Genomic DNA, 17756 nt, shown 5'->3' on the forward strand with positions numbered 1-17756 from the left:
AAATGACGAGAAGAGACGGCGAATTGAAGTTGCAACCAGCGGGAAGTGTTTTAATAAGAACAAGCCAACATCAAGGAGTTTAGCAAATTGAAACAAATCCAAATGTAGGCCTATTACTTTTCACAGATCACTTTTATAGTCAAACTTCACCCCCCTTAAGTTACTTTCCACCAATCAAACCAGTCCGTTGAACCAAAAACAAAGCACATCTGGTCTCTTCATTGTCATGGTCTCATGACTTCCTTTGGGTCGAGCAAAACTTTTGGCAGAACACATGACTCATGTACAGGAAATGTTTTGGCACAAGAGATTTATTACAATTTATCTGGCGCACTTTGATCACTTCCTAAGAATGTTTTTACGAGTCAGACTGTGTTCACATAACACGTTATATAAACGTGTTGCTTGTGAGTCCAAATGTGTTAAGTTCAATCCTAAGTTATATGATGATTTTCTCCAACAATAACACTAGAGAGAAAAGACTCAGGGTTATTGTAAAATAAATGTCTGACATACAATAACTACTACTACTACTACAACTAAATGCACTTTGTATTTAGCTGGACTTAACAATAAAGATAAATGTTTTCTAAAACTGTCTCTGCTGGTTTTGGTTATTTATCAGACCCCTATACACGATAAGGAACAAAAGTACTTCGGAAAACTTGTTTGCTTAGTCGTGCGTCACAACATCCTGCCACGATTTCATAGATATGAATAACAACAAAGCCGCCTCCCATTACATTATGACAGCTTTTGGCATCCTAGCCAGTGATCGGCTGTGACCACTCCCTCTTCCCTCTGTCTGATTCCTTTTTAAAGCTGAGCTACAATTGACTCATTCACCGACTCAGAAACAGCCTTCCAAGCCCCAAGAGCAATCATGGACCAAGTCAAGTTGAGCGGTGGTGCGATGCCCTTGTCTCAGGAAACAATCGAGAAGCTGATCCAACAGTCTCAGGAGGCAAAGCTGCAAGCCTACTGTACTTACAGCAATTTCAGAGTGGGAGCTGCTCTCCTAACGAAAGATGACTCTGTGATTACAGGTAAGACACACACGAAGCTTCAAGTGTTTTCCTAAAACAAATCTATCAAGTTAAACGCCATTATGTAGACTTTAAAGAATAATATGAGGAAGCATTGTAAAAGTTAACCACATGGTCAGCCGGGAACAAATCAGACACGGAAATACTTCTGTTTAACTCTCGAGTCTTCTCTCACTCCTTTGTTTTTGCTGTATTTGATCATTTGACACATGTGAGAAGTAACAAAATTTCGTTAAAAGTAAAAAGGAAGTTGATCATTGGCTTGATCAGTTTCATTTGTCTGTGCTATGTTAATGATTACCTGACAACAAGGACAAGAAGCAACTCTCCTGCTCATGTTGCTTGACTGTACAAAGCGAGTCACGTGTACCTCCGTGGGGGAAATAGCATGGCAATCTGCTGTTACTGCAATGACCTGTTGAGTAACTGTTTGATCAGGAGAGAAGAAGTAAATAGACAGCATTTTTGTGTGAGTTTCATTTTTCTGAAGCAAATGCACTTAAATAACTCATGACTGTATACTTGTGTCCTCTGGCAGGTTGTAATGTGGAGAACGCATGCTACAATCTGGGTATCTGTGCTGAAAGGAATGCGATGGCAAAGGCAGTGTCAGAAGGCCACAGAAGTTTCAAGGCAATTGCAATTGCCAGGTAATGTCAGCGTCTAATATGTTCAAGGTGTCGGCATCCAGTCACCATTACTCTATTACCAAACCATGACACATGAAATATTTCACACAACACAGATCTGTCTTGTGTAAAACTCTGGTAAAACTTCAACAGTTGGTTTACCAAAAAGTGAGGCAAGAATAAGTTGGATGTGGATGTGCAGAAATCAACATGCTGCACCAAAATGAGCAGAGGCTTCTTTTAAACGGCTTGTGATGATAAGGTTTGTGTGAGAAAGCTGGATAGAACAGAGCCGACTTTAGACAAAAATACCAAGATTTGTAGTGAAGTCACACCACCGTGAGACACTGTCATCGCTCCAAAACAGTAGAGGCTACAGTGTATAGGTGTTCAACAATAATCCCAGTTTTGTTTCTCAACTCCATTTTTGCTCGTGTGTTCCTTGCAGTGACATGAAAAACGAGTTCATCACCCCGTGTGGTGGCTGCAGGCAGTTCATGAGAGAGGTACGATCTCTGCTGGTCTACTGGTTTAGTGCAGCTTTTCAAGGAGCTTTTAGTTTCCAGTTTGTGATGATATATTCGTATTAACTTGTCCTGATGCTTTGTGAGAGGACTTGACTACTTGCTATATTTGATTTTGATGTCATTTCCCTCACAGTTTGGATTAGACTGGGATGTGTACATGTCAAAGCCCGACGGATCGTACCTGAAAAAGACTGTGGAAGAGCTGCTACCTTTCTCCTTTGGCCCTGAAGCACTGCCCAAGTAGGATGTGTTCCGACATTCCTACTGAGTACTGAGCCTGCATTGTTGTATGAAACACACACAAGGGTGGTTGACATGCACAATATTTGGTTTAAAGAAGCAACACAGAAAATTACATATCGTATCCATACGTTTTAATAAATAAACAGTTTTAAAATGAGTTTCTTTTAATAATTTACACTTCATTTCTCACAGTAGGATACAGACAAAAATGAAGTTCAAAGGGCATACAAGAAGAAAAGTAAGGGTTACAATGTTCTGCAAATATTTGTTGATTAGCAAATTATTCAGTTAGAGAGTAAGAGGAGGAGAGAGACGGGGTGAAGCATTTCAGCTGCCAGTGCAAATTCACTAAACACTTATTAGTGATTTTAGGTCTACATATTCCATGCATTGACATTTACAGTGGTTTAAGGAAACTGGCTTAAAAAAGAGAAAGTATATTTGTTAACATTTATCTTTTACCTCTGATTCAGACAATCAACTTAAAAAAATTAATAAAAGTGAAACCAGCCCCAAACAAAAACAGCAAGTGTAAAGACAAAAAGGCAGATTTGTAACATTTTGGGTATGATTTATCCAAGATGATATTTAACTTCATCAGTCACTTGGCTGCGAGCATATTTAATGTTAAACCCCTAGACGAACAGCAGCATGATATGGCAACTTGGTCTGAGCTGAAAACAGCAGGAAGAATCCTATTTAATCATTAACTAAATTCTAAAAAACATACTTAAATGTAAATGGTTTTTATGCGAGTTGATTATTGATTCCAACAATGCTGTGGATTTGTCTGTCTTAATGTCTGGAATCAAAAAAGGTCAGCAGATCTATAACAGCAAACAAAGATGAACTTAGTGCATCAGGCTCAGTTTCCACGTCTATATTCGTAAAAACTCACGATAGGAGGCCGTCAGTCGAAACGATGTGTTCAGGCCGAGAGGCTCTAGGTGGGTTCAAAGGACTTGAGTAGAGCAAAACAATTGCGCTTTTTCCGAGCTGAATGATATCACATAATGAGTTAAAAAGAGAGGAAAGCAACACAGAGAACTAGAGTTAATCTGTAACGCTGCAGCCTTCGTCTGTGCCATGATGCTTATTGGCTGTTTTTGGGGGGAATGAGTACACCACCTTGAACAGGATCTCTACGTGTGTAAAGATTGACTGTGTGTGTACTACAGCTTTTGTTGTTTTCCTATAGAGTCTCCGTTTTCCTCCTCCTTACAGAAAACATGAAGCAGCACCATGCAGCGCAGGCTCTGTACCTTTGCGGTAGCACACTACTCTATGCCCTCAACTTCCATCTGCTTCACACAATCGAACAGATAAAATGATTCTGTAAACAGGTTGGAACAGTTCACTGTAGCAACCTGCCTCTGCGTAAGATAACTTAAATAATGATTTCAAAACTGCAACACTGTTCTACAGTTTGTTTGTTTTTTGCTGAAGAATGTAATCAGGACGCAAAACCACAAAGTGTTTCCACTACCATCAAACCTTTTTGTTTTTGTTTTACTTTGACCTCAGCTCTCTGTGAAGGAGTTAGTGGTGTCACTAAGGGAGGGCCATGCAGGGACCTGTAATCTGGGAAGGGTGCCCTCCATTAGCCTCTCCATCCACAGTCCCAGCCTGTCGAGCTTGTGGTGGACTTCTATGCTGGTGGCCCTACTGGAGCCCCTCTTGGGTACTGCCCCATCCTCCCTGGAATGGGACCTGGACCGAGAATGGGAGCTGGACCTGGACCTGGACCGGGACTTTCTCCTGCTGTCGGAGGAGGTCTCGGACGAGGAGTCGTTGGGATCGTCCCCTGTGAAGACGGGTCTAAAGAGGCAAAAGTATTTCTTGTGGCCGTTGAGGGCCAGCACGTGGCCGGCGTAGTCTGGAGACTCCTCGTCCTCGTCCGAATGGCCCTCGCTCTGCATAGCGTCAGAGGTTGAGCGAAGGAGCGATGGCATCCAGTGGCGGTGCTTATCAGCGTTGAGGAAGGAGAAGTGCAGAGTCTGAGTCCTGTAGTGGCAGAAGGCTTCAGGGTTATTAGGTGGACCAAGCATGGGCCAAATCAGGGCAACTTAGAGGACAAGGTGCATACTTAAAAAGCAAACAACTGAAATATCACAGAAGGAAGTAGACACTAAATTACTAACAGTTCCTTTAAACCAGAAACCATGTTCAGCTATAGTCTGCGTTCACAAGGCTCTTTTATATGAATAAACCAATAGACATAAATAACTATTCAAAAAAATGTTGTGCAGTGCTGAGACTTACCCAGAGAAAGAAAAGACCTCCTTGGCAAATTTCCTGAGCAGAGCATTCTTGGAGGCGTTGGTGAGCACCAGGACAACGTTGATGTGTCCGGGCCTCAGCTTCACCAGGTTGCTGATGTACGTGATGTCGGTCAGCTCCGTCACTTCCACAAAGTCCTTCTTAGGAGGACGGCTACGTGGACCGATGAGAAAGATGGGAGGGAGGTATATCGTAGTCGTGTTATGAGGGGATCACTTCACAGCCAGTATTGAGAGGAGGAATGATCACAGATAGTATTAACTCTAAAATGTACATGTGGCATGTAGACAGGCCTTTGTGAGTCCACACATACAGTGATTATCATGACGATGTGGTTCATCTGCAGCAGATCATGAGACTTCATAAAGTGTGAAATATTGCATAGTGGATAGAGCAAAAGATCATCACAGCAAAACACTACACGTGTCGGCTACATTTCTGAACACTAAGGCATGTTTCATTATTGAGGAGAACATTTCTTGTGGAGTTATCGGGGCTGCTCTGACAACTCAAGGATGTGCTTAAGTTAAAGCAAACAAACCAGATGTTATCTGGTGTATTCCGAGTCCATCTTGTGGTCACTTCGCTACATTACCTTGAAGTATTGGCTCTACTTGATGCATCTTCCTCAGTTTGTGGTTGCTCCTTTGGCTTTGGCTTCCGGGGTTTGTTCTCACCTGGCTCACTAGAAAAGCGCCCCAAAAAAAGGAAAGTATCAGTATGGGCACTAATACCTCCTTCGGGGCAACACTAACCAGCCAGGATTCGACTCACTTGACATCAAAATCAGGACTAATCACGCAGAACTAGAAGACAATTAAGATGAAAAGATGCTGAATAACACATTTCTATTGTAGATCTAGCCAGTATCATTGAGTTTAAGACATTTTAATTAAATTCATTTAAGTTTGGGCCTATGATTATAATATTGCAGAATACAAAAGGCTCATGCCGCGCTCACCTGAAGGCCTGAATGATGACGGTGCCAAAAAGAATGAAGAGAGCGGAGAAGATCAACGACAGAATGGGCATCATTTCTCGCCTTGAGGACAGAAAAATGCAACTTTTAAAACATTTAGGAGAAAACACCCAGCAGGCCATGTCAAACAATTACACTAAACTCTAATTTTAGCTACATTTTTGAATGGTAGTATCACACTAAATGCATGCCTACAGAGCCCCCACCAGGTTATTATGACATCGTGATGCTGAAGCATGACTCAGCATCAGCTACATTTGAGAGAGATGCTGCAGACTCTCTGGGTGAGTGTTGTCTTACCAGTTTGAGTAGAGAAGGTCATCGTATATTTGAACGATGTAATCATAGGCAGCATTCATCCACTGAATAATAAAAATCTGGGGAAGTTAAAAAATGAAATGGAAAACAATGAGATTAAAACAAAAAGATCTGGTCTGAGAACTAAGGTGAGTGTGTGTGTGTGTGTCCGCGGTGTCTTACAGGCGCCATCTCGTTGTTGAGTTCGGGCAGGGTGGCGTCTGAGCTCAGATAGGTGGGGTCTTTCTGCAGGAGCTCCAGCTGTTCGTGGAGGCGGTACTTATCTTCCTCACTGCCGTTCCAGCCACCGCTCACTGAGCGGTACATGACCTTGCCAGCGTGGCTCCGCCTCTCAATAATCACCACCTGTCAGTGGTGATAAAATGCGGAGTCATAGGACGCACATATTGGTTATCTGACACGTATAAAACGTTCCAGCAAGTGCACGTTGTCCTCAACGGTTTTTTTGTTCTGTTGTCATGCAGTTGATGTTTCTGCCACTGACCTGCGGTGAGACTGCAGCCTGATTGTGGAGCAGTGCCTGACAGAGAGGCTGCTGCTGACGCTGGTAGACATAAGCAAACCGCAGCACGTCCTTTCTGTTAAATGATGCAAAGTCGAGGAAAGCCTTGTTGCCCGGAAGAAAGGCTTGGTCCTCCCCTGTGATCAGCAGCACACAGTACCTGCGAAGCATTTCACGGTCAATTCCCCTGCTGCAGCAGCCGATCCTTACACAACATTTCAGCTCAGAGTGACAGCTACTGAAAGGCCTGTCTATATTCTGTTGGGATTTCCGCTTCTTACAGTTGTCATATGATGTGAACGGTCAAATCAGGACACGCAGCAGAGAGACGCCTCTTTCGATCAAGTGTTATTACACAAGAGGTCAATTTCAGAGAGGTATTACATGAACTACAGGGATCAGAGGCTAAGGACTCATAAAATGTCTTACTTCCTCCGTCGGTGGAACTGCTTCACAGGGCACAGCTCATCAAAAAGCTGCTGGTTGACCAGCCGAGGCAGCTGCAGGAACTTGTTGTTGGAGACAAACTCGTCCATTATCTGCCGCTTCATCCCTTTGGCCTGAAAAACAATTCCGTAATTCAACAATTAAATATTACAAGTAATTTAGACTCCCGTTTAAAAACTTTGGATGGGTCACTTCGTTATTTTTGTACCTGTATGACGTCAACAGGCTTTTCTGTATCCTCCTTAAACAGCAGCATGGTGGGGGCGTACGTGTTTATGTTGAACTGCCGCAGGAGCCGAGTGTTGTGTGTTTCACCCTGGTCCACGAAGCCGAAACGCACATAGTCTCTGAAGGCAAACGCTGTTAACTGTGGAGCGGAGTGGGAAGATGAGAGCGTCAAAAAATAAACACATTAAAACAAATAGAAGAAGGTGTGCAAAAAGAGGCTGAAAGCTGCTTTTATATAAACTCATACCTGTATACATTAGATAGTTATAACCAGGAAATGTGATTGGTTGAAACGGTGTTCTCACAACTGTCCCTGAAATATTCTTTGTCTGTCTCTATCAAACACATTTACTAACATTAAAAAGAGTATAATTCCGTGTAACAAAAGAGGAAGTATTGATTCATGAGTAAAATGAAAAATCAGGAACACATGCCTCTGTTCCATCCGGTCTAATCTATCTGCTCTCTTGTGTATTGCTGCACAGCTTTCTGCTTCCCACTATGACATCTAGTCTAATTAGTGCAACACTTGTGTGCCCGTGTGTGTGTGTCTGTGTGTGTGTGTGTGTGTGTGTGTGTGTGTGTGTAAAGACATTGCTTACTTTATAGAGTAGGGGAACAATAGGGACTTGGTCAAACAAGAGAACGCTGGGCTTATTTTCCACCTGCCAGCTATCCAGATAACTTAGGTAGTTGTCATCTGTGATCTGGAGAAACAATGGCAAATATTATTATTATTCATGAATGCATTTTTGCTGAATTAAATAACAGTGCGCCTCTTGTAAGTATATGATAATAAAATCAGATCAAAATCTTTTATTATAATCAGCTGAGAAACAAAAACAAAAAATCCAATTATCTGATTTATAATCCTTTGAAGACACACAGTATATTAGTATATAGTATATTAACATCGGTTACCTTCTCCACCAGTTTTTGGGGCAGCAGGTCCTCAATGAACTGACGCAGGTGCTCTCGTACCACGGCCTGATGGAAGAAGGTCACCCTGCCGTTCACCAGCCCGATGATGGAGGGAGCGCGGTGAGCTCCCAGCTGGTGAGCCAGGCGACGCTCGTAACCCAGGTCCACAATGCCAATGCCAACACCTGATGTAACAGCAGAAAATAGACTGCTATTGTACCTGACACAGTGTTCTCACACTGAACAAAACATTCCAATTTAGTTATTTATTATTTGAAGGCGAATGTAGCAGTATATAGCCTATAGTCCAGCAAAATGACAACTGATTGGATGCTGTTCAAGTAGGTTCATATTAAAACAGAGTAGTATAATAATAGACACGACAAATGTGAATCCTATTTTAAAGTGAATCGTCTCTTTCACCAAACAGAGGCACTCAACGTCTCTAAAAAATAACCACTCCAAGCAGTGGGACTTTTACTCGAGTCTTGGAAGCTCGTGATGGACTGACTAGAGTTCATAAAAGATGCAAACATCTGTTTTTAGTGTCTGACAGAATCCCGTGTATCCGTACCAGCACAGTGACAGAGAAAAACAAGCCAAAGCTGACTTTATCTTGGTTTCTAACACTCTATAAAAAAAGGGGTTATGTTAGACGGCTTCTGAGATAGACAGTTTATTTTTATATGAACAATGGGTGAAATGTGAGAGGTGTCGCTTCTCTCTTAGGTTGCTCCAATCAACCTCATTTCCAGCAGCAGAAGGCAGCTGTTTTCATCGAAAGCGCTCCGACGCTCTATACACACGGTAAGCTACTTAACCCAGCACCCAAAGGCAAACAACGTTAGCACCTAGTTAAACACATTGTAGAGCATTTACCCGCTAGAGACCCAGATACACACTCAGTGACCACTTGTATAGCTACACTTGTACAGTCTGATGTAATCCAATACAAACTGTGCTTTGTTTTTTGACACATAGTCATTGAGGTATTGTTTAAATTATATGTTTTAGCATTGAGGTCATAGTTCCAGGTCTGCATTATATTGAGAGGGGTCTGTTATGCTCCAAACAGAGCAAAAAATATAATTAATGCTACTTTAAGGCAAAAGCTACAAACCCATCCATACTGAACACAAATTCCACCGGTTATGACTGATGACTTTAGCATAGCAAAGCCATTGGGTACATAGATATGCAGGATATTTTTCCGGGGCAGGCAAACTTTAATTAGCAGAATTAACTCAACAACTTTAAATTCATCTCCAGTGGCAGACACTTGCGAGTTGAATTCCTCCCTTGGCTTTACGCTCCGTTTCAGGAACCGAAAAGAACAAATAAACCCTCATGAATAATTAATGAAATGGCTGGCTCCTTGTAGAGCATCTTAACACTTGGAATCGCATTTGTCCTATAATGGCCTGCCGCCGAGCAAACATCAACCTTATGTTGTGATGCTTTTAGGGAAACCAACCCTGGTCCTGAGAGTGTGTGTGTGTGTGTGTGTGTGTGTGGGGGGGGGGGGGGGACAGCAGACTTACCCAGTGGCTCCAGCTGCAGCACCGTCTCCTTCCACACAGGCTCAATGTGGATGCAGGCAAAGCACCACTCAGCGGTCACTTTGATGAGGTACGGCCTCTTGTGGCTGTCTGGGAGGACGTCGCTGTTAAACTGTGCGTGGTGAAGCAGGTACTTGCTGTCTGCAAAGTCCCTGGACCTGGAGGAGGGTTTGGAAAACCAGACAGTGAGCCATTTTTTTTTTTTAGTCAGAGCCTACAGAGGGCGGTCAGGACATGAACCATGAGTAAGCATTCTCTAACTTTAATTTGTTCGCTCAGTCTAAATCATGGTGCACTAAAAAAATGTATCTTCACAAAGAGGTTACTTTAGTTTATTAATCTAAGATGTTCCTCCTTTAAGTCTCAAAATCAAAATATGAGGAGTCCAATAAGTCTGCAACGAACGATCATTTTCATTTCTTAACACTCAAATTCCAATCGTAGGTATGCAGAGCTCAAGCTGAAGTCTTTAAATTGCTTATTTTGCTTGAGTGACAGGCAAACAATCCAAAAGGTATTCCACTCACAATGGTATATAAAAGGAGAAAAATAACTACATCCTCACATTTGAGAAGCTCCAGCAAATGATTGGTGTTCAATTAATCTGTCATCCATTTTCTGGTGACTGATTAGCAGTATGATGCATACACGTTTTCAAAACATGACCAAAGTCTAGGAATGGGACAATACCTGCTTGCAACTAAAAATGTGTGACAGTAGTTTTGTCATTTTATTATTATTATTATCAATAACAAAAAGCAAACACAAGGAGGTGCCCAACCTACATCACTCACTTTGGACTAGACACAGCAGCATGCTGGGAAATAAATATTTAGAGGCTATGGAGTAATACATGTTTTGTAATTAGTGACAGAAAAAAAGGGGCGTGTTCCCTTATGCCCAAAGTACTCCTCTACCAATAGCACCTTCACAAGCATGCAACAATGGGACATGTATGCATGTAACTAATGTGAGCCTGTACCTGGGGAAATGGAAAAAAGACTCGTCAAAGTAAAAGCTGTTGTGGAAGCCGCGGAAACCTTGATGCTGTGACTGGCCAAGGGGCTGGTTTTCCTCCATCTGCCCGTAGCGGTCGAAGTTAGACCTTCGTTCCTCGTTAGACAGAATCTGTGTGTGAGAGGACAGTGTTATTCATGTTGGATCAACTGCAGACAGACCATGATACAGAAAGTGACACAGACTCAGTGAGCCTCATAGAAATAAATACAGCATGTCAGCTGGAGCTGGTGTGAAATAGAGTTAGGTGATGTGTTGTGATGCATTCACACCCACCTCGTATGACTTGGACACCTTGATGAACATGTCCTCAGCGTTAGGGTCCTTGTTCTTGTCTGGGTGCCTAGAGAAGCCCACACAGGAACATCAGGAATCACTACTGGGTCATGCAGGGTTAAACGTGCTCTCTGTTAGACCAGCTCGTGATGGGTTTGGTGGGATAACAAGCACCAGTCAATGTGTCAAATGTACACTGCTATAACTGAACAGGGGCTAATCTGCTATACAGTCAAAGATGTGTGCTTGGCCTACCGCCAGGAGACTTGCTGTCATGTCACTCACCATTCTTTGGCGAGGTTCTTGTATGCCCTTTTCACTTCTGCTTGACTCGCACTCCTGCTGACACCCAGGGTTTTGTAGGGGTCATATTCAGAGGCTGCATTCACCAACTGCACACTCAAAATTAGCAGAAAGATGGCGAGCAGCAGCGGACATGTCCGAGGATGTCGGCGGATTTTCCCGAGCGTCATCGCTTTGCACTGTCCTCGTCCCAACGCTAACGTCAGTTAGCCACCGAGCTATCAGGTGACGTAATGTTACGCAGCTATTCCGTTCAAATATGTCAAGTTAAAGAGCTTACGTGATACGGTCGGTTGACTTCTTGAACGTTAGGTTACATATAGACGACATACTAGTATTTCACTACGATGAGGCCATTATTTTTCTAGCTAATCAAAGTGGTAGCGTCATGACCGCAATGAAACATTCATTTTCCGCTAGTATATTTCAAAATAAAATCCCCCTAACCCTCTTAGAATTACAAATTAACTGTGAAAATGGGACATTTTTTTGCAATTAATTAAAATTAGATTTCCATAAGAGATGCGCCTGTGTAACATAGTATATATATACTGTTGAAAGAGTCAAAATATCTAAACTGTCACATGTGATAGATTTGCATATTGATATTTAATGTCCACAACTAGTGCCAAAAATGTGTGAACACTCGTAAATGAAGGAATAATAGTAAGAGCAGATCTTTAATAACTGTTAATAATCGTAATCATATAGGAAACATTATTAATAGTGTTTGGAAATCAGCCCACATCAGCAACCTGAACGAATTTGATCTTTTCATTCATAAACAGAACTCTGATGCATTACTCAATATACTTAAAGCAAAATATATAGATAGCAATTTGGCATTTTTATCCTATAAAACCAAAGTTATATTTATTACAGTTACAGAATTCCAAAAGGCCACTTAAGTGTTTTTATTTTGAAGCAACAAAAACAACTTCCGGTCTTTTTCAGGCTCTTTCCAAACTTGATGCTTCAATTTGAGATAACGCGCATGCGCCGGTCCGCAGCAGTCCACACACTGCTCCCCCTTCATTTCATTATCCTTAATCCAATTTTTTTTTCTCATTACACATGCCATATTTAACTAAGAAAATATTTCCACTGCTCTATTATTTTTTTGAATAACGGTAAGTGTAATTGTGATGTCATAACAGTTCTTGGCAAAGTTAGGCTTGGGGTTAGTCCATTTCCTCTGGTGTAGGTAATAAATATTCTTATAATAACAACAGTTATTAGAAAAACACACCCCAAAAAAAGTGTTTATTTTGTGTTATTTTAATTCCCTTCTCGCGGAGGGGCTCCACTTCCGTTTCCGGTTCGTCACTGCCACACAGAACTGATTTGGTTTTACACCAAAAGACAAAAAAATGAATACACGGATAGCTGGTTGAACTCACGCAAGCGAGCGAGTTACCCTGCTTGTTGTAACCTACCTGACCACTAAACCTACTACTAAGCTCTCTGGCTTCCATCTCATGTTTAGACCAATATGAACAGCCCGTGTGTGTTCGCATACAGCAGAGTGAGCTCACAAAGTGCGCAGAGGGTCTTATCTCGGTAGCTAGCGTTAGCCCTGCAGAAGAAGCTGCCATCGGTGGCCCGCTCTGGCTGCATCATTCACGGGACAGGAACTTTTCAATTAGCTACGGTAACTAACAAATCCTCTTTAATGCATCACTGCTTTACAACATCGACACGTAGCGTTATTGACAGTGTGCAGTTCAACTAGCAGGCATGGTGCTACAAAGACACGGGTGTGCAGCTGATGTGGGGTTACTAACGTTACTATTTTTGCTAACTTGTTCAACAGCTCTCGTTATTCAAAGCAAAGCCTCTCATCCAAATGCAACCACACTTTAAAACGCACAAATGTAATGCCATGTAGTACTACAATCAAACGTACACACAACACTAGACATCTTTTCTGGTGCTAATACTTTTGCAAGTATTTAACCTCGTCCTGTTAATTTATCATAAGATGAGAAACACACAAGATGCGTTTTGATTTTTCAGTTCACTTTTCTGATAATGCTTGTTGAAAGTATGGTTGCATTCTTATTTGGGTGTTTTGATGATTAACTTGTATAATTTGAACTGCAATAACGCCACCAATCTTTTGTGTGTTTCTCACCCCAGACTCGGCACCATGAATCTGTTACGATTAGTGTGCCGCCACAAGACGGCCCTGGTCATCGGCACCGTGTGCAGCTTCGCTGTGGTTCTGGTCTTCTTGGCTAAGTGTACCTCAGAAACCCTGAAACAGGCCCACCAGGATCCTCCAGGCCTAGCACCTCGTGCCAATGCTTTGCCATCCCGTCCAGAGCAGCATGATCCCCCCTCCACGTCCAAAGACTTGTCAGCATTCCTGGTGGTCCTCATCACAACCGGACCTAAGTACACCGAGCGGAGGAGCATCATCCGCAGCACCTGGCTGGCCAAGCGGGACTCTGATGTTCTGGCTATGTTTGTGGTGGGAACTCAAGCGCTACCCAGTGAGGACCTTCAGAACCTCAACACAGAGCAAGGGCGGCACAAGGACCTGCTCTTACTGCCCGACTTGCGGGATTCTTACGAGAACTTAACGCTCAAGCTGCTGCACATGTACTCCTGGCTGGACCAGAATGTGGAGTTCAAGTTTGTCCTGAAAGCCGATGATGACACGTTTGCTCGTTTGGACCTCCTTAAGGAGGAGCTGAAGGGGAAAGAGCCCAACCGGTTCTACTGGGGCTTCTTCTCAGGGAGAGGGCGAGTGAAAACTGCTGGGAAGTGGCGGGAGAGCTCTTGGGAGCTTTGTGACTACTACCTGCCCTATGCGCTGGGCGGCGGCTACATCCTCTCGGCCGACCTGGTACGTTACGTGCATCTTACCGCGGGCTACTTCAAGATATGGCAGAGTGAGGATGTGTCGCTGGGCGCCTGGCTGGCACCAGTGGATGTCCGGCGGACACATGACCCACGCTTTGACACGGAGTATAAATCGCGTGGTTGCAACAACAAATACCTGGTGACACACAAGCAGAGTCTGGAGGACATGTTGGAAAAACACCAGACTCTGCAGCGTGACGGCAGGCTCTGCAAGGAGGAGGTCAAGCTGCGACTGTCCTATGTGTATGACTGGAGTGTGCCACCCTCACAGTGCTGCCAGAGGAAGGATGGCATTCCTTAATTCCTCTTTTTTTTTTTTACAATGACCTGAAGTTGGCTTCCAATTCGTATCGTAAGGGAAAAATGAAGGGATCATGTTTTTCCACCAATTCTTCAGTGTTACACCATTTTAAAGTTATGTAACAAGTTCCAGGCAACAAAGTCAATGACTTAATGTTGATAAAAAGCCCTTTTCAGATTCGGAGAACCTTTTTTCTTATTGCAAGAACACAAAAATGGCAAATTTCACTGCTTTTTCGTCACGTAGGCCTCGCTTTTTTTCCTTTTTTTTATTTCCCCGATTTGAAATTGTGTTTTAAACAATCTTAAGCGTTTTTAGGTTTTTAGGTTACAGTGGGTAGACAATTATAGGTTATTGTAGTTTTTGTACAGTCTCCATTTTAATCTAGTACAGGTGTGACGACCTGGTTTAATGTGGTCTTGATGGAGTAAAAGTGATGACATCCCACTTTTTCTCTGTTTTCGCCAGTAGAATGAAGTTTTATACAACATTAAAGCCTTTACTTTAACTTTAAGTGGTGTAACAATGGGATTGAAAAGTATTACCTCTCAACTCTCAAACAAGAAGCCAACTTCAGCCTTGTGTCATTTTTCGGCCAGTATGCTCCTTCGGCCTTGTTATTTGGACCCACGCTCATGTCAGTGCTCTCCTTACTGTCCGTTTACCACGTCGGTGGCCTATTTCTCTCCTCTGTCTGTGCTTCTTCTGCTGTACATCTTGCTAAATATTTTCTAACACTATGGGATATGTTTTAAGGTTATTTCAGTGTAGTACAGGGAAACGCAGACGGGAGAATCTTACCCTGCCATGATGTCTACATTTATTTGTGAAAAAGCAATTTTTATTGCTATTTTTTTAATTTATTGTTAATTTATTCTGCAGCAAACGAAAACACACTTGTGTTGAGTTGGGACACAAGCACAGTGGCTGCTACTTGTGAGTTGGATTTGTATTTATACATGTGTCGGGGTGGAATAATATGTAATTCACAGAATGAATGGGCGAAATAAAATTTCACTTTTTAAATGTAAAACTTTTGTTTACGGTCAATGTTCCATGTGTTTGGAGGTGGAAAGAATGTGTAAGAGAAAAAGGTTGAATGTGTTTAATTCAGCAGGCCTTCTTATTCCTTATACTGGAGCCTTTATGAGGAGATTTACAGTCACACTTTAATGGTTAGGTCGATACATTTACTGTGTGGAAATGTCAAGTTACTTGTAAATGTTTGATTCAGATTGAGAAACTTGATATGGACTACCAGCTGGCACTTGGTCACTTTTTTTTTTTTTTTAAACAAGATCTGTTTTAAAGTGTGTAAATCATTGTTCTGTGAATTCATAGTTTTGTTTTGGCTGATGTTAAGCTCTCTAACCTGAACTTACCCTGTGATGTCAGTAGCTGTGTCCCGAAACTTGTGAAATGTGTACAGCGTTGACTAAAGGGTGCGATGTGTTGGAGCACCAACAGCTGAGAATGCTGGAAAACAGGCTGCGTCCAAGCTCGTTTACATGACGGCTGTTAATGTTTTTGTCAATTATGACATGACTTTTTTCTCACTGTTGTCAGCAGATTGCGATTCAATATCACCTAAGTTTCAGTGTTTGTTTTTACGTACATGGTCAGCCTCCCTTGATGTTTTATTAAAAAAATAAATGTATTCTTGTCACTTTTATTCTTATATATTCATTTTTTTGAAAGTATATGTCGCAGCATATAAGTTGTAAGATTCTCTACAAAAGGCAGAATAGCTACTAAGAGGACTTGATGAAACGTTTTCTAAACAATATTACAAAAATACCATAACCTAACTCTCTGCCATTTTATCTATAATTCTAATGTAAAAAAAACACTTTTGAGCTTAATATCTTTAAACTGCCATCTGAATTCCCACGATCCATTTGCACTTAAACATTAAGCACGTCTCAATGAAATTCATTTTGATTATTTCAATCTGAAATAAATGTATTTGTCAATGTATTGATGTATTAATCAATGGTCTTTTTAACGGACAACATACAGCAGGCACTTGTCTGGACTCCACGTTAACCATCTTTATTTGTCCGTTAGCTCTGGCCGTCACTAGGAAAAGGTTTGGGTACGTTTCAGGGTTCCTCTCACATGAACAAACTGGTATATTTTGTAGGCTCTCACTTCTTTTCTTCTTCTCCAGCTCGTGCTGCAAGACACGAAAAAAAACATCTGTTTGGTCATCCTCCTTAATAAGATTATATATTTGCCAATATCTGCAGGCTTGCTCACACATGCCCAAAAGCAATTTGATTATTACAAATCCTGTATACTCCCCCGGCTGCGTGGTTTTCCGTCCGTGCACATAGCTTTACCTCCACGTCGGAGGGAGGACAGAGAGCCAGCTCGCTCTGTCTGTGTTCCAGCACACGCTGCAGCTCTGGCTTTTTTCTGGGCAATGGACCTCTGATGACACATGGATAAAAATACTGATAAGATGGATCACTAGATGGAGATATAGGATAAAAATACTGATAACAAGATGGATCACTAGATGGAGATATAGGATAAAAATACTGATAAGATGGATCACTAGATGGAGATATAGGATAAACATACTGATAAGATGGATCACTAGATGGAGATATAGGCGACCCAAAATATACCATAAAACGTTCTAAGAACAAAGATACACAGTAGGTGGGTGTATACTTCTCAATGAAGCTTAATGATTATATGTTTTTTTTTGTTTTTTTTACTGCATCAAGAACCAAAAACTAAATTCTGTTGATTTTGTAGTGATCTACATTATTTTTGCTTCATCTGACACAAGAGAGTGAGAGCACTGGCCCCCTGATGAGAGATTAGCAGTGATCCCGGTCAAAGGTGTACTTTTCACTGATCGGTGTTAAACGCCACCTAAACATGTTGCTTATCCCACAACACCAGTCAGCTGGACAGAGGAAGCCTAAGAGGATTCTCTGTCTGAGGAAAGAGACAAATATAATGCTGATCTGGATAACTGCTCTCTGAAAGAAGCCACAACCTGTCTTTATTACTCACAGGTCCTGAAAAGTGTCGCGTGGAAAAATTAATCCTTCTCATAAACATTGATTCGAGGTATAAAACTCTCCGGTAAATATTCTGTGACAACTGCTGCCTATACATATGTGACAGGATTGACAGCGGGTACAGAGCTCAGTGTTTTCACACCTTCTGAGGCAGAATAGCAGCTGTTGGTGAAGGACTCTGTGTTGGTGAGAAAACAGGACAGGATTTGGCAGCTTCCTGTGTTGGATGAGGTCGCCACCCTCCTCACCTGGCGAGGTGGGACCATCCAGCAGT

General features: G+C 42.1%; 3 protein-coding genes across 8 annotated transcripts; 2 read left to right on the forward strand and 1 right to left on the reverse strand.

Annotated features, from left to right (window-relative positions):
- The first annotated feature begins 779 nt into the window (after window positions 1-779).
- Window positions 780-2602, forward strand: LOC142954601 (cytidine deaminase-like). Its single transcript, XM_076095711.1, has 4 exons — window positions 780-1046; window positions 1585-1696; window positions 2124-2181; window positions 2336-2602. Exons 1-4 carry the CDS (start codon window positions 884-886, stop codon window positions 2444-2446), a joined length of 444 nt encoding a protein of 147 aa, XP_075951826.1. The 5' UTR covers window positions 780-883; the 3' UTR covers window positions 2447-2602.
- Window positions 2562-11674, reverse strand: dnajc16l (DnaJ (Hsp40) homolog, subfamily C, member 16 like). Its single transcript, XM_076095703.1, has 15 exons — window positions 11258-11674; window positions 10973-11039; window positions 10662-10807; window positions 9662-9837; window positions 8121-8305; window positions 7802-7906; window positions 7180-7338; window positions 6954-7084; window positions 6507-6684; window positions 6185-6367; window positions 6005-6081; window positions 5687-5767; window positions 5321-5410; window positions 4708-4878; window positions 2562-4449 (listed from the first exon to the last, which is right to left on the reverse strand). The coding sequence occupies exons 1-15, from the start codon at window positions 11443-11445 to the stop codon at window positions 3966-3968; spliced, it is 2421 nt and encodes an 806-aa protein (XP_075951818.1). The 5' UTR covers window positions 11446-11674; the 3' UTR covers window positions 2562-3965.
- Window positions 2742-16101, forward strand: b3galt6 (UDP-Gal:betaGal beta 1,3-galactosyltransferase polypeptide 6). Of its 6 annotated transcripts, none has more exons than XM_076095706.1 (4): window positions 2742-8282; window positions 8850-8927; window positions 11383-11500; window positions 13415-16101. In XM_076095706.1, exons 3-4 carry the CDS (start codon window positions 11409-11411, stop codon window positions 14442-14444), a joined length of 1122 nt encoding a protein of 373 aa, XP_075951821.1. In that variant the 5' UTR covers window positions 2742-8282; window positions 8850-8927; window positions 11383-11408; the 3' UTR covers window positions 14445-16101. The 6 variants fall into 6 exon arrangements, with proteins under 6 accessions (XP_075951821.1, XP_075951820.1, XP_075951825.1 ...); XM_076095705.1 differs by having other exon boundaries at window positions 2742-8255; XM_076095710.1 differs by lacking the exon at window positions 11383-11500.
- Window positions 16102-17756: the final 1655 nt, after the last annotated feature.

The sequence above is a fragment of the Anarhichas minor genome, unplaced genomic scaffold (assembly GCF_050575085.1).
Source record: "Anarhichas minor isolate MPS153535 unplaced genomic scaffold, ASM5057508v1 ptg000021l, whole genome shotgun sequence".
In the NCBI taxonomy this organism is placed as follows: domain Eukaryota; kingdom Metazoa; phylum Chordata; class Actinopteri; order Perciformes; family Anarhichadidae; genus Anarhichas; species Anarhichas minor.